We start from the raw sequence: 15,304 nt of genomic DNA on the forward strand, positions 1-15,304 counted from the left end.
GTTAGAGAAACCTGGGTTCCAGTCCTATCACTGATGCTTACTAAATGGATGACCTGGATAAGTCACTAATCTTCCTTGAGTCTCAATTTCCTGGTCTGTAAAATGGGGCTAGTGATATCTGTAACATAGTGGAGAGAGGGATCTATAAGGCTAACCATGGAATCAGGAAGTCCTGGATTTGAGTCCTTTTCTTGACATACACTAGCTGTGCAAATATAGGCAAGTCCCCTGGCTCCTCACGGCAACTGTCTTAAAAACTGTACATTACAGACAAGTTACCAAAATCTCCACACTGGAAGTTTCCTTCTTTCCTCAGTGAAAATGAGAAGTCCAAACTTCACCCCATCATGAGTTATGGGAATAAACTGCATCTTATACAGGGCTTTCCTTGAGATCTGTTCTCTCATTTGCTACATCTTTCTGAGGTAGGTTCTATTGTTATGTCCATTTAACAGATGAGGAAACTGAGGCAGGTGATTAAATGACATATCCAGGGGTTACACAACTAGTTGCCATGGTGGGTTTCAAACCCAAGTCTTCCTGATTCCAAGTTCTACAGTAATCTTCCAGACACAAATACTAAAGAAATATTTTGTGGAGATTACAGAATATACCATTTCCTATCTATTTGCAAACCCTTTCCTCTAAGTGCCTGGAAAGCCATGGCCACTAGAGCCTCCTGGGTAGAGGGAAGACAAAGGTCCCTTCTTCCTCCCTCTGGGATCCCCATAGTTCTTACCCACAAATCTCATATGGACTCACTCCTTTCCCCCATCATAAAGTCCCAACTCCTCCCAATTTCCATGTCCGAGTTCCTAGGACAGTGGACACCTCTGTTGGGGACTGGAAGTTAGCCACTGACCCAGGGCCACTGGGCTAACTGGAAGTTAGCCACTGACCAGCAGGTCTGTGGTCTTCGAGAGGGTAGCGAGGCAACCCACTGGACAGTCTGGAGGTCAGAAGTCTGAATCACAAAGGTGGAGGGAAAGGCTGAAGGAACCCTAACCCTTTCCATTGTAACCTAGTAGATACCCAAGACACAGACTTGGGAAACCAACCCACAGGGGACTGTCAAGGGTTCTTATACCTCTGCCCATTTCTCTTCCCTCGTCCCTAGAAAGAGCCAAAAGATTACTACCAGATGTGCCCACCTTTCCCCCGCCATGGCTTGGGGCATCCCTCTTAATGCTTCTAAGAGCGCTGGCCTGGCTTCTCATCTGGGCTCTGACACACACTTATGTGACTTTCTTTTTTTTGTGTTGTCTCACCCATTAGAATGGGAGCTCCTCAGGGTCACAGGACTGTCTTTTGCCTCTTTGTATCCCCTGTGTTTAGTACAGTGCCTGGTGCACAGTAGGTGCTTAATAAATGTTTCTTGACTGAGCTTGAACTCTTCTCTTTGAGCATCAATGTCCACATCTCTAAATGGTCTAGAGCACTATCTGGTCTCCCAGGGTCCATCCGGACCTCTTTTTTTGGCTCTGTATTTTAACCCTGACAACTTGTGTCCTATGTTAATAATAATAACTGACATTATTATAATAATGATGACCATTTGCAAAACCACTTCATAAACAGTGCCTCATTTAATCCTTGTAAAGTCCCTGTAGTCAGGTGCTAATTGTTATTATCCCCATTTTACAGGTGAGGAAACTGAGGCAGAAAGCAGTTAAGTGGCTTGCTCAAGACAACATAGTATTAAATATCTAAAGAGTGTCTCAAACCCAGGTCTTCCTAACTCCAAGTCTGTCTAATACTCTCTCCACTTCTACCATTCTTCTCCTTAGGATCCTTTCATTGGTAATTCTCTGTTTTAAGTTCCTTTTCAATTCTGATGTTCTATGTCCTAAAGTTCCTTCTAGTTTTGATATTCTCTGCTCTAGTGGCCCTTTTCAGCTCTGACATTCTACTCCTGAAGTTCCTCCCAGCTGATATTCTCTGTTCTAAAGTCTTTTTTCAGCTCTGATATTCTATCCTGAAGTTCCTCCCAGCTTTGATATTCTCTGTTCTAGTCTTTTTCAGCTCTGATGTTCTATGTCCTGAAGTTCCTCCCAGCTTTGATATTCTCTGTTCTAGTCTTTTTTCAGCTCTGATATTCTATCCTGAAGTTCCTCCCAGCTTTGATATTCTCTGTTCTAGTCTTTTTTCAGCTCTGATATTCTATCCTGAAGTTCCTTCCAGCTTTGATATTCTCTGTTCTAGTCTTTTTTCAGCTCTGATATTCTATCCTGAAGTTCCTTCCAGCTTTGATATTCTCTGTTCTAGTCTTTTTCAGCTCTGATGTTCTGTCCTGAAGTTCCTTCCAGCTTTGATATTCTCTGTTCTAGTCTTTTTCAGCTCTGATGTTCTATGTCCTGAAGTTCCTCCCAGCTTTGATATTCTCTGTTCTAGTCTTTTTCAGCTCTGATGTTCTGTCCTGAAGTTCCTTCCAGCTTTGATATTCTCTGTTCTAGTCTTTTTCAGCTCTGATGTTCTATCCTGAAGTTCCTTCCAGCTTTGATATTCTCTGTTCTAGTCTTTTTCAGCTCTGATGTTCTGTCCTGAAGTTCCTCCTAGCTTTGATATTCTCTGTTCTAGTCTTTTTCAGCTCTGATGTTCTATGTTCTGGGATCCTTTGCAACTTTGATGTTCTCTGTCTGAAGGTCTCTCCCAGCTCTGACATGCTCTGTTCAAATGCCCCTCCCAGCTCCAACACACTATGTCCTGAGGTCCCTTCCATCTGAATCTGTAAGAGAGGATGATCATCCTCATTTTGCCCTGCCTTCTTTCCCAGGGTCCCTGTGAGAAGCCAGTGAGAGAATGGAAATGAAAGCAATTTAGTCTGTAACTCAATATACTCCCAACCAAAGAGAAGGCAGGCTTGTGACTTATTGTATATCCAGGTCTCTGGTTAATGTAAATTTCAGACCAGGTGAATGAAACTAACCAGCAGGTTCAGTGCCATTCAGTGGTGAGGCCCTTGCCCTGAGCTGTGCCCCCAGCCCTGCCACTTCTATTCTCTCCTTTGGCAGTTGCAGAAAGCCTCAGAGGACAAACAAAGCATCTTGGGCCAAGTCTTGCTTATGCACGCACACAGAGAAGGGCGTCAATGGGCATACTTTTAAAAGGACGTCTCAAAAGCATTGCTCTTGGACTTGCAATTTCACTAGTCTTTTTTTTTTTTGCTAACAAATGGAATTCCCTAATGATACTTTACTTCAGCTAATATTAAAAACAACATGCATGTCCCAAGCACTCTGCTGACAACTGGTTGGGGGGGGACTCCCCAAGGGACTGGGCAACAGAGGGAAGCTGGCCCAGCACTGGACTCTTGCCACAGACAATCCATCAAGCAGAAAATAATAACAGTTCTCATTTCGACAGCACTTTACAGTTCACAGAACATGCTCTTCACAATAATCCTGGGAGATAGAGAGACTGTGTTAGTAGCCCCATTTTACAGATATAGAAACTGAGGCTCAGACAAGACACAAAGCAAAGCTCTGGCAGTTTCACCTTCTTATGCTCAACAACAGAGGACAGAACTAGGACCATTTAGAGGAATAAGAACAACAGTAGCTAATATTTAAATTGTACTTTGAAGTTTGCAAAGGGCTTTACATATATTAACTCATCTGATTCTCACAACAGCACTATGGAGTAGGTGCTATGATTGTCCCCATTTTACAGATGAGGAAACTGAGGGTCAGAGAAGTTAAGTGAGTTGGCCAGGGACCTCAAGATATAGAATGTCAGAGCCAAAAAAGGACTTTAGAACAGAGAATATCAAAGCTGGGAGGGAGGGACATCGGAATATAGAATGTCAGAGCTAAAAGGAACCTTAAAACAGAGAATGTCAAATGGTATCACCGGTAAGATTCAAACTCAGGTCCTTTTTGATTCCAAATCTAGTTTTATCCTTTACACTATCCTTTTCTTTATCTAAAATTTGCAAATATTTAAAAATATAGTCATTTCAATATAATTGCTTTCCTTCGTCATTCTATGTATTGTATTGTATTGTATTCCTTTAAAAGTACTCTTCTGGGGGGCAGCTGGGGGGCTCTGGATTGAGAGCCAGGCCTAGAAATGTAAGGTCCTGGGTTCAAATCTGACCTCAGACACTTCCTAGCTGTGTGACCCTGGGCCAGTCATTTAACTGCCATTGCCCAGCCCTTACCACTCTTCTGCCTTGGAACCAATACACAGTAGTGATTCTGAGAATTAAGGTAAGGGTTAAAAAAAAGCACTATTCTGAAAAGGGTCTACAGGTTTCACTAGACCATCAAAGGGGTACACACACACAAAGGTAAAAAAGAAGAAAAACTATAGTTTATAAGGGAAAAGACTTTAGCTCAACAAAAGACCTTCATCAGAACTGTCAGACAACTGAGTGGACTGCCTTGGGAGGGAGTAAGTTTTCCATCATTGGAAGTGTTCAAGGAAGGCTGGATGACCATTTGTTGGGGATAACATAGAAGAGATTCTTACGTCAGGGACCTCTAAGTTTCCCATGAATCCAAGATTCTAAGATATGATAAATCATGCTGAGAAAATGAAACTCCCAATGGCCTTCCCTTCTCCCATCCCCCAAGCCACCTCAGACCTGGCCCTTTACATACTCCGCCTCTGCCTTTTCCCCTTCAGTCCTCGGTTACTGCCAGCAAGATGCATCCAGCTCAGAATGAGGGCCACCACCAACAGTCCAAGCCGCATAGTCACTCCCCAGCTCCTGGCCCCCTGGAAGGCAGCGTGGTCTGGGGGCACCTAGCTCCAGCTAGTGGCTGCAGGGCTGGGTCAGCGAGGTGGGTCCCAGGTCTGGACCATAGCCCACAGCCACCATAATCTCAGAGGGTGATGGAGGAGGGCAGGGGAGGTGCAGCTCTGCTATCAGCCCCATAGGGAATTCAGAAATTCTTTCCCCACCTTGGAGGCTTAGGGAGAGGCGGAAGGAGAGGCACTGTCACATCCGAGGACAGCTGCTTATAACTTCTGCTGGAACATTAAGGCACAGTCACACCTAAATGGAACCTGAAAGGAAAAGGGCAAAAAGAGGCATTTAATCAATCAATCAATCAAGCAAGCAAGCATTATTAAGCCTTCTCAAATCCCCCTGCTTCTGCCTTATTCTTTTCCTGAACCAAAATCTTGGTGTTGGTCTTCCCCTTCCCCTCCTTTCTTTCCTTTCCTTTCCTTTCCTTTCCTTTCCTTTCCTTTCCTTTCCTTTCCTTTCCTTTCCTTTCCTTTCCTTTCCTTTCCTTTCCTTTCCTTTCCTTTCCTTTCCTTTCCTTTCCTTTCCTTTCCTTTCCTTTCCTTTCCTTTCCTTTCCTTTATCCTTCCCTTCCCTTCCCTTCCCTTTTTCTTCCCTTCCCTTCCCTTCCCTTTTTCTTCCCTTCCCTTCCCTTCTCTTCCCTTCCCTTCCCTTCCCTTCCCTTCCCTTCCCTTCTTCTCCTCTTCTCTTCTCTTCCCTCCTCTTTTCTCTTCCTTTCCTTTCCTTTTTAAAAACTCTTACCTTCTATTTTAGTATCAATTATCTAAGACAGAAAAATGGCACGGGCTAGGCAATGGGGGTTAAGTGACTTGTCCAGGGTCATACAGCTAAGAAGTATCTGAGGGCAGAGTTCAACCTCCTGAATCCATTGTGCTACCTAGCTGACCCTAGAATCTTGGTATTTTCTTAGGAATTCTTGGCATATTATGGACACAGGAACCAAAGTTGCTAATATTCCTAGAAGCCTGGGCTTGGGAGGAGTTGTGCAAATCAGTTTGTTACTGTCTCAGAGTCCTCATTCACCCAGACTACTGTCCGTTCTGAGATATTAGAGAGATCTGAGAGCCCCATTGCTCCCCTGATCTGATGTGACTCTCTGTAAGAAAGATATTAACAACTTGAAGCAACTTGAATGCAGAAGAGGGGTACTCTAGAGGGAAAGAATTACTGGTGTTCAGCTTCGAGAACAGTATTAGCAAACATTTACTATGTGCCAGTTACTGTGCTAAGTGCTTGGGATTTTTTTTTACAAAAAGAAAAAAATAGTCCCTGTCCTTGGGGAGATTATATTCTACCGGGGGAGACAAGCTATACATACATAGGCTTGTGCAACATAGATGTAGAGCAGAGAAAAAATACATTGAGAGGGGAAAGCACCAGTAGCTGAGGAGTCTGGGAAATCATTCATTCATCTGCCAGGTTCTAGAAATATAAATTTGGAAAACAAAATAATTTCTACTCACAGGGACTTTACTTTCTTTTTTACCCTTTGTCTTAGTATTAGTTCTGTCTTGGTAACAATTCCAAAACAGGGCTAGTCGATTGGGGTCTAGTGACTTGCCCAGGGTCACACAGCTAGGAAGTGTTTGAGGCCAAATTTGAATTAGAGTCTTCTTGACTCCAGTCAGGCCTGACTCTATCTGAGTGGGTGATACAAACAAACAAACAAATAAATGTGTGTGCATTTGTCTGACTAGAATAAATTAAAAGGTGAGTAAATAGGACTATATACAAAGTAGTTGAATATAGTAATTTGAGGAGGAAGTTGGGGATATCAGGAAAGGCCTCCGGTAGAGGGTAGTCTCTGAGCTTGATCTTTTTTTATTTATTATTTTAAAATCCCTACCTTCTGCCTTGGAATCAACACTGAGCTCTGGTTCCAAGGCAGAAGACTCGTAGTGGATAGGCAACTGGGGTTAAGTGACTTACCCTATCTTACATCTGAAGAAACGAAGGCTCAGGAAACTCATGGAATTTGTCCAAAGTTACTGTTTAGTGTTGCATGAAATTTAAACCCAACTTCTCCTGATTCCAAGTCCATAGCTCTTTCTATACCTCTATACCTGGAGGCATTTCCAAAAGGATGAGCTCCCTGTCACTGGAGGTGTTCAGGCAGATTCGGGAGCCACCTCTCCTCTTCCCCCAGCCCCCACTCCCTCTCCAGTCAGAGCTACTGACAATCCCCTCGCTATCAGTAGAGGGCGGGCGAACCTGTTTCCCCAAACCTGGGATTCTCCAAGCCTTCGCCTTTCCTTGAGGTCCTTGTTCTCTAGCCCTGTGGGCATTGGCTGGTGTCTGTCCCTCTCTCTGGACTGGGCAGGAAGGAGAGGAGTGAGACTTCCTGGGGGCACAGAAACTTCTGACACAGCAGGGCGGGCGGCCACTGCCATTGTGCCGGAATAAAAGAGGCAGCAGGCGCCACTCAGGCCAACGACACAGAAAATTAGGCTAATCCCCCCTGGCAGCTTTGCTGGCCAGAGTGACCCAGACAGCCCTGAGTCCATCCCCTTCCTCTCCCATCAGCCCCCCCTCCCACCATCCCACCCAGCATAGCCTAGGGATGGGAGTCCAGGGCATACACAGAGCAGAGGCTAAGTTATCCCGGAAGTTCGATTATGTAGACTCTGAGCCCATCCTGGGAACATAACCCTTTCCATACACATTCATTCACACGCACTCTTTCATACTTAATCACGTTCCCTTCTGCCCATTCTTCCCCTAAAGTCCTCCTCTGATGCCTCATTGTGTCACTGAGGTGACAGTGGCTTCCCCAGGGGCAAAAAACCAAAACGTCAAAACAACCCTTTTTAAGGGTAAAGTCTCACCCCTAGTAAGCATGAGAGTTGGCTCCTCCAACTTTAGAATCAGAGCTCTGACCATTACACCAACTGGCTCCTCAATCAACTGACAGTAAAGGGCTTAGCAAAACCTAAAGGGCTCCAGAAATGTGAGCTGCTGTGGTGGGGGTTCCTACAATCCACCTGACCTGCTCCCCAAGGAGGGAAACCAGAAGGAAGGGAGACTTGCCGTCTCTGTCTTTGTGTAGGGCTGGAATATGTTCACTTTCTTTCTCTCTCTCTTTCTTTCTCTCTTCCTTCCTTCCTTCCTTCCTTCCTTTCTTTCTCTCTCTCTCTTTCTTTCTCTCTTCCTTCCTTCCTTTCTTTCTTTCTCTCTCTCTCTCTTTCTCTCTTCCTTCCTTCCTTTCTTTCTTTCTCTCTCTCTCTTTCTTTCTCTCTTCCTTCCTTCCTTCCTTCCTTTCTTTCTTTCTCTCTTCCTTCCTTCCTTTCTTTCTTTCTTTCTTTCTCTCTTCCTTCCTTCCTTCCTTTCTTTCTTTCTTTCTTTCTCTCTTCCTTCCTTCCTTTCTTTCTTTCTTTCTTTCTTTCTTTCTCTCTTCCTTTCTTTCTTTCTTTCTCTCTTCCTTTCTTTCTTTCTTTCTCTCTTCCTTTCTTTCTTTCTTTCTTTCTTTCTTTCTTTCTTTCTTTCTTTCTTTCTTTCTTTCTTTCTTTCTTTCTTTCTTTCTTCCTTTCTTTCTCTCTTCCTTCCTTTCTTTCTCTCTTCCTTCCTTTCTTTCTCTCTTCCTTCCTTTCTTTCTCTCTTCCTTCCTTTCTTTCTTTCTCTCTTCCTTTCTCTCTTCCTTTCTTTCTTTCTCTCTTCCTTTCTCTCTTCCTTTCTTTCTTTCTCTCTTCCTTCCTTTCTTTCTTTCTCTCTTTCTTTCTCTCTTCCTTTCTCTCTTCCTTTCTTTCTTTCTCTCTTCCTTCCTTTCTTTCTTTCTCTCTTCCTTTCTCTCTTCCTTCCTTTCTTTCTTCCTTCCTTTCTTTCTTTCTTTCTTTCTTTCTTTCTTTCTTTCTTTCTTTCTTTCTTTCTTTCTTTCTTTCTTTCTTTCTTTCTTTCTTTCTTTCTTTCTTTCTTTCTTTCTTTCTTTCTTTCTTTCTTTCTTTCTTTCTTTCTTTCTTTCTTTCTTTCTCTCTTCCTTCCTTTCTTTCTTTCTCTCTCTTTCTTTCTTTCTTTCTCTCTTTCTTTCTTTCTCTTTCTTTCTTTCTTTCTTTCTTTCTCTCTCTCTCTCTTTCTTTCTTTCTTTCTTTCTTCCTTCCTTCCTCCCTCCCTCTCTCCTTTTTTCTTCCTTCCTTCCTTCCTTCCTTCCTTCCTTCCTTCCTTCCTTCCTTCCTTCCTTCCTTCCTTCCTTCCTTCCTTCCTTCCTTCCTTCCTTCCTTCCTTCCTTCCTTCCTTCCTTCCTTCCTTCCTTCCTTCCTTCCTTCCTTCCTTCCTTCTCTCTCTTAAAAAAAGTCACTAGTTTCTGAGGGTCTTTACCTAGCTTGCACACTTACAAAATTGAATCCCATGATCCCATTGCTGAGAGGCAGTCTCATGTAGTAGTAGATAGAGAGCTGATCCTGGAGTCAGGAGGAGCCAGGTTCAAATTCTGCCTCTGTCTTATTTATATAGTTATTGGATGCTAGGAAAGTCCCTTTCTCTCTCCATGCCCCAGGCTAGCCAAGACCTTAAGTCCAAGTGGTAATGGAGACTCTTTAATAGTAAGATCCAGAAACTTATATTTATGCTTGAACTCTTGTCTCCTTCAGGGAACTTATTTATATATATTTAAAGCATTTATATACTTTAAGTTACAAAATTCTCTTTCTCTAGATAGATAGACAGATAATCATGTTTGATCCTCATTGCAACATTATGAGATAGGTGCCATGATGGTCCTTATTTTGCAGATGAAGAAACAGAAACTGAAAAAGGTTAAGTGACTTGTCCAGGGTCACACAGCTAATGGATAGATTTCTTTTTAATCCAGCACTTTCCTGGGTGGCCATCTCCTGAGTCCCTGGACCCTGAACTCTCCAAGCTGGCTTAGAATAGATAGGTCTTGCTGAGTCTAGGGAGCCTGACTTCCCTGACAGCTCCCTCAGAAGAGTCTGCCTCTCCCTTCTCTGAGATGGACCCCTCCTTCCCCAGAGCCTCCTCAGAAAGATAAAAAAGGTCCAGCAGGAAGATCTGGGCACCTCCCCTGGCCTCTGGCCCTTTTCCTCCTAAACTCCCCCATCGTCCCCTCACTGCCAGCCCTGAGACACCCAGATTTACCATCCCCCAACCTCCTCTTTACAATCAGCTCTCCTATCCCCTAGGTTCCCAGAGCCCACCAGGGGAGGAGATAAATCATTATCTAGCTAGAAGTTCAGGACCTCCTTCCCCTCCTCACCCAAGACCCTCCACCCCACCCCCACCCAAGCTTTGAAGGCTACACACAAGCTCAAGTGGTTAAGCTGCCTGGGAAGAGTGTTTACGTGAGGCTGAGGGATCTTGCCTGGCATTTCAGCCGAAGCCTGCAGGGAATCCTCGGTGCCCCCCCAAAGGCCTCCCTCAACTCAGGAGGCTCCTTTGAATTAATCCTCCTCCAGTGATACCCCTCTTACCTACCAAGGAGCCAGCGTCCCACTCAAGCTCCCCAAGGAGCTCTTTTCTAGCTTCAAGCCCACCTCCCTCCAGGTTTTCCCAATCTTTCTCCCACCTGATGCTCTCACCACTTACTCCTCTCTTCAAAGACCCCCCAAATCCATTTCTAGTCATTACAGTAGCACAGAAGATCAGACTTGGAAGGGGCCTGGAGCATGCCTAGTTATCACCCTGATGGTCGGATGCATAAGTAATTGGGGGGGGGGGATGGGAGTTAATCATAATCGAAGGGATAAAAGTAAAAGCTCAGTCATGTGCAGGGGAGAGTGATAGGTCAGAGATGGGGTGGAAATCTTTGTTGCATAGAATTCTATCTAGAAGGGACTTTCTAGCAACCATTTAGCCCAGACGTTTTCATTTTACAACTGAGGAGGTTAATAGAGGATAAGAGGTTCATAGAGCAAGTTAGTAGAGCTGGTGCTAGGACCCAGGATTCCAGGTTCCTTTCCCCATAACTGTAAGACATCTGGCAGAAAGACTTCAAAGTCTCCAACATCCTCCAGGCCACTAGTCTGTAATCTCAAAGGTGCCCCAAACCCAGGATATTCAGAATGACACTTAGTCCCACTGAGCACATCCTCAGAAGGGAAGGACTGAGCTCCTGACTTTCTTGTAAGTTTCCCGATTTCCTTAAGACTGACAGCTGATGGGTACTAGTTAGCCAGTCAGTCAACATGCCTTTCTTATGCATTTTATTAAGTACTAGCAGGGGGGATTCAATGTAAGGCATCGAGAGGGAATGGACAGAGAACAAGCCAGTGACTTAGAAGTCGGGTCTGGGACCCCGTTCTTATGGATTGCGTCGTGCTGGGGGGCAGGTTGAGTGAGTAGAGACAGAAAGGGCAGTTTCTCAAAGGCCTTTTCTGCATGGGCTGCATGGGTTTATGAGCAGGAGGATTAGGGATGAAGAAAGAAGGAAGAAAGTTGGGGGGGGGGGGAACAACAGTCACTTCTTAACAATATTCCAGTATCAGTGAAGATGGGGAAAGGGAAAAGATCAATTAATTTAAAAAAAAGGCATCAATAGTCAAGGCCCTCCAAGGCCACCAAGTCAGAGGGCCCCCAAATTCCATTTTGCATGACACTGCACTGTAAATATGATTGGAGGGCTCCGGGTGATGGTGTTGCCAAAGGGCCTCACCTGTTCTTAATCTTCCTAGGGTGAGAGAGTCCTCCAACCCCAGCTTCCCTTCTCTCTTCCTTTCCTCCTGTGAAATCCCATCTTCAGAAGAAGGAGGAGGCACCAGAATAGGGGTTCCACTTATCTCCCATCCCAAAATACAAGGAAGGGGTATTAGCTAAAGATTGTTACCCAGAGTATAGGCATGGGGTTGATGGATGGAAAAGAGGGAGATCCAGCTAAGGGGCATGACAAGGGAGAAGGGGACCCAGCTGTAGGGTTGTGGCTTGGTGAAAAGGGACACAGCTGGGGGCACTGTGGTCAGGGAGAAGGTAGCTAGAGCTGAAGTGGAGAGAAGAGGGGAGGGGAGGGACACAGCTGGGGAAGGGGCATGGCTGAAATAACTTTCACTCTCTTGTTTGCAAATTCAATCAGGATAAATTGGTGCTTGGGAGCCTGATACAAACAGAAAATGTAAACCATCCCCATCCTTACTCCTTGGGGGATGGGGGCTGTGCATTGGGGAGAGGTTTGAAGCCTAATCCCATCACTGGCCCAGCCTGAGCTGATGTATTATACCTCAGCAGACTGGTAGGGGGTGGGGGAAAGGGGCTGCAGGGGGCAGCCCTAATGTAAACCTGACCTGTGGGAGATTTGTGTCTCCCTCAGATAGAGCTGAGCCAGATGCTAGGGGACCCAGAAGGTGAGGAGAGGCCCCTCCCGTGGGGGTGGGGGGAAAGGAAGTGGAGTGCAAGGCAAATAAAATCTTTCCAACCCTCATGGGCCCTCCCCAAGCCCAGAGTCAACCCAGGTCACTTTCTATCCAAGCAGACTCATGTGAAGCCCCCTCCCCCCTTCAGGCAAGGGCCAGGAGCACTCCCTTGGGATCTAAGTGGCCACAATGCAGCAAAAAAGAAGTCCAGGAGACTTTGTACCAGTCCCTGCTTGAGGTTTATCTCCACTCCATTCCCCTACTTTCAGTCTGCATCCCTGGCCCCCCAAGTATGGGGGGGGGAGGAGGAGGGGGAAAGGAGAGGAAACACGATGATGGGAGGAGGCGAGAAGAGTAGTAAATTGTCCTCCTACTCCCTGACTCCAGTCTTTTCTAGCTCTTAGATCTGGCCACACAGCGTTTGCCCTCAGAACAGTACCAGGACAGGGGCCAGAAGAAAGTGAAGGATGGGCATGGGGGTAGCAATGTATAGGAAGCATAGGAGAGGCTTTGGCGGCGGGTGGGGAGGGTTGGGGGGGGGAATGATGAAAAGACCCTGGAATGGTCTTTGGGATAGGGAATTCCTTCACCTGGGTCCCTTGGCTGTCCTTACCACTGCTTCAACTCCATCAGACAGGTGCTGGGAATAAACGAGGTTCCTCTCCCACCTGCCCCCTCCCCTTATTACTCCCGCTACCCAAAGGGAGAGGCCGATCTGTCCAGTCTCAGGCTCCCAAACTGTCTGGTCCACCAGCGTGGAGGCTCTCTTGGTGGGAGTGGGTGCCAAGCTCTGGTCTCTCCACCCTCCCCCACCCAATTTCAGGTAGAATCAGGATCTCTGCCCTTAGTCCCAGACAGGATCGAGATGTCGGCGTCTTTACCTCGGCTGGTTTCGCGATCCCCCAAATCCGACTATGCTTGGGCCCCCGTTATCCTTCCCTGTCGGGTCCGAAGCCGTCCTGAAGGCTGGGACAGGGGCCGGGAGGGGGCGAGGGGCGCTGCCGGCCAGCCCCGTGCGCCCAGCCTCCCGCGCCCCCTCTCCTCCGCTTGGTTAGGCTCAGCTCCTCCCGCTCCCAAATTGCTCAATCTGCAGGCAAGGGAACTGAGCCGAAGGCTCACCCTCTCCGGGGCTGGTGCCCCACCCCTCTTTTCGGTCCTTTGGCACCTCCCCTAACTCCCACCCGGCCCCGCCCCGCCCCGGACTCTGTTTGGATCGTTCGCTCCCCTTCTCTAGCTGCTGTCTCTCGAAGAGAAATCGTGCCTTTATCTCGCTCTTTCTGCCCTTCTCTCCGGGAGTCTCTGGCAGCGCGGGGTTGCCCGGTTGTGCCTTTCCTTCGGCCTCTAGAGGAGCGGCTGGGTGTCTGACTTTCGGTCTCCTCTCCCAGTCGGTTTCTATCTTTCTCAATCTCTTTATCGCCTCCCTCGCAACTTCCAGTGAAAGTGTGTGCGTGTGTGCGTGCGTGTGTGTGTGTGTGTGTGTGTGTGTGTGTGTGTGTGTGTGTTTCTGTCCCCTGGAGCTTCAGACTCATTGTGGGGCTAATTCTCTCTGCTCCCGCAAGGGTGGGAATCCCCCCACCCCACCCCACCCCCTTGCCCTCTCCAGTCTCATTTTCTTCTCATCCCCCAGATTCTCAGCAAAAACAGTCACAGAGCAGACCATTCCGGAATTCCAGAGCCCCCTCCCCAAAGTGGGGAAGGGGAGGGGGAGGGGAGGAAGGAAGCACAGGGAGTTCGTCGTGGCGGTCCTGGGAAGGGGGCTTGGGCGACAGTAGATATACACAGGAGACCTTGGGTACAGTTAAGCACTTGATAAATGATTGTGAACTGGAGGCGCTCTGCTGTGAAGAGCACACTAGCCTGGGAAGACCGACCTAACTTCCAGTCCTGCCTTTGCTGTACCTGTGTGACAGTGGACAAATCCCTTCCCCTTTCGGCGTCTCAGTTTCCCCTTCTGTAAAATGAGGGGCTGAACTAAAGGGTTTCTAAGTACCCTGCCAGCTCTGACATTCTGTGTTCTATGATTCATGTCTAGTTTGAACGCAGAGGCACTCTTAAATGTTCTTGCTTAGTCTTCGCCCTCCAGGTCACACCCTGCTGAATGCCGACCCAACTTGGGAAGCCACGAGCTGAGAATTAGGACACTGAGCTCCTCTGGGATCCTTTGTTTCTTCTGGAAGGGATCTCGAAGATTATCTAGTCCGATGCCCATGTTTGACAGGTGGAGAAACTGAGGCTCCCAAAGGGGAGTTGTTGCTCAAGGACAGACAAGGAGCAAGCACTAGTTAATAAGTATCTAAGCTCAGTTAGTGCAGGAATGGTACCTCAGAGGCGAGTCCCCTTTCTACAGGTCCTTGAAGAACCCATATCAAGCTTTGGATGTAGGGAGATGAAGAGATCATAAAGAAATTTGGCCTGGGATTTGGGGAATCTCATGTCCTTTCATTAATGGAATGAATCCCAAGGACTTAGGAATGGTGCCTCCAACCCATCAACCTTGTCAATAAAGACATTCTAGGAGAGGAACTTGACTGTCATTGACATATATACACCCTCCCAGACATACACAGCATTGCATGATGGGAAAAACTACCTTCGAAATTACCTCCTAACTGCAACTTACTACCTGCAACTTACTTGGGCACATTCTTTAAGTCCTTTATGACTTAATTTGCTCACCTAAAATTTTTAAGATTGGATGAGTTCTAGCTTTAAATATATGACCCAAAGTCTAGATCTAGGTGGAGGAAGCTGTGTGCCTCATTGCCCCCAGATCAAGGCTTGAAGCTTGTTTCATGGTTTATTACTGGTAAGTAATATTATTTTGGTAAAATTCAATTTGATTAAAGAACAATGATTAAGGGCCCAATATGTCTAGTAATTTAATCTCTAGGCCTATTTCTTCATCTGTAAAATGAAGGGGTTAGATTCTGAGACTGCTTCCATACCTAAATATTTTGATATGAGGACAAGGATTAAGGACATCAGGCATGGAAATACCATGATCTTCAGGGTGAAGTCAAGCTATCCCCACGAAGGACCGAACAAAGAAAGATGGGCTGAAATTTCATCCAGGATTATCAAAGATCTAGAGCTGGAAGGGACTTGAGGTCATCCAGTCTAATTTTAGTCCTCATTTTATAGATGAGGGTACAAAGAGGTTAATCGACTCACCCAAGGTCACCTAGGTACTAAGAGAGCCAGACTTCAAACTCAGGTTCTGTGGCTCTAAATTCAGCATTCTTTTTATTGACTGCACCAGAAT

At 46.3% G+C, this 15,304-nt stretch overlaps 1 protein-coding gene across 1 annotated transcript in view; it reads right to left on the bottom strand.

Annotated features, from left to right (window-relative positions):
• RSPO1 (R-spondin 1) overlaps positions 1-13,393 on the bottom strand; it is a 30,548-nt gene extending 17,155 nt beyond the window's left edge. The window contains exons 1-2 of the mRNA XM_056795167.1: positions 12,924-13,393; positions 4,602-5,010 (exon numbers count right to left, since the gene is read on the bottom strand). Coding sequence (XP_056651145.1) covers positions 4,602-4,695 — 94 coding nt within the window. The 5' untranslated portion in view covers positions 4,696-5,010; positions 12,924-13,393. The remainder of the gene's footprint in view (positions 1-4,601; positions 5,011-12,923) is intronic.
• Between the last annotated feature and the right edge of the window lie 1,911 nt (positions 13,394-15,304).

Source organism: Monodelphis domestica, chromosome 4, assembly GCF_027887165.1.
Source record: "Monodelphis domestica isolate mMonDom1 chromosome 4, mMonDom1.pri, whole genome shotgun sequence".
Lineage (NCBI taxonomy): Eukaryota > Metazoa > Chordata > Mammalia > Didelphimorphia > Didelphidae > Monodelphis > Monodelphis domestica.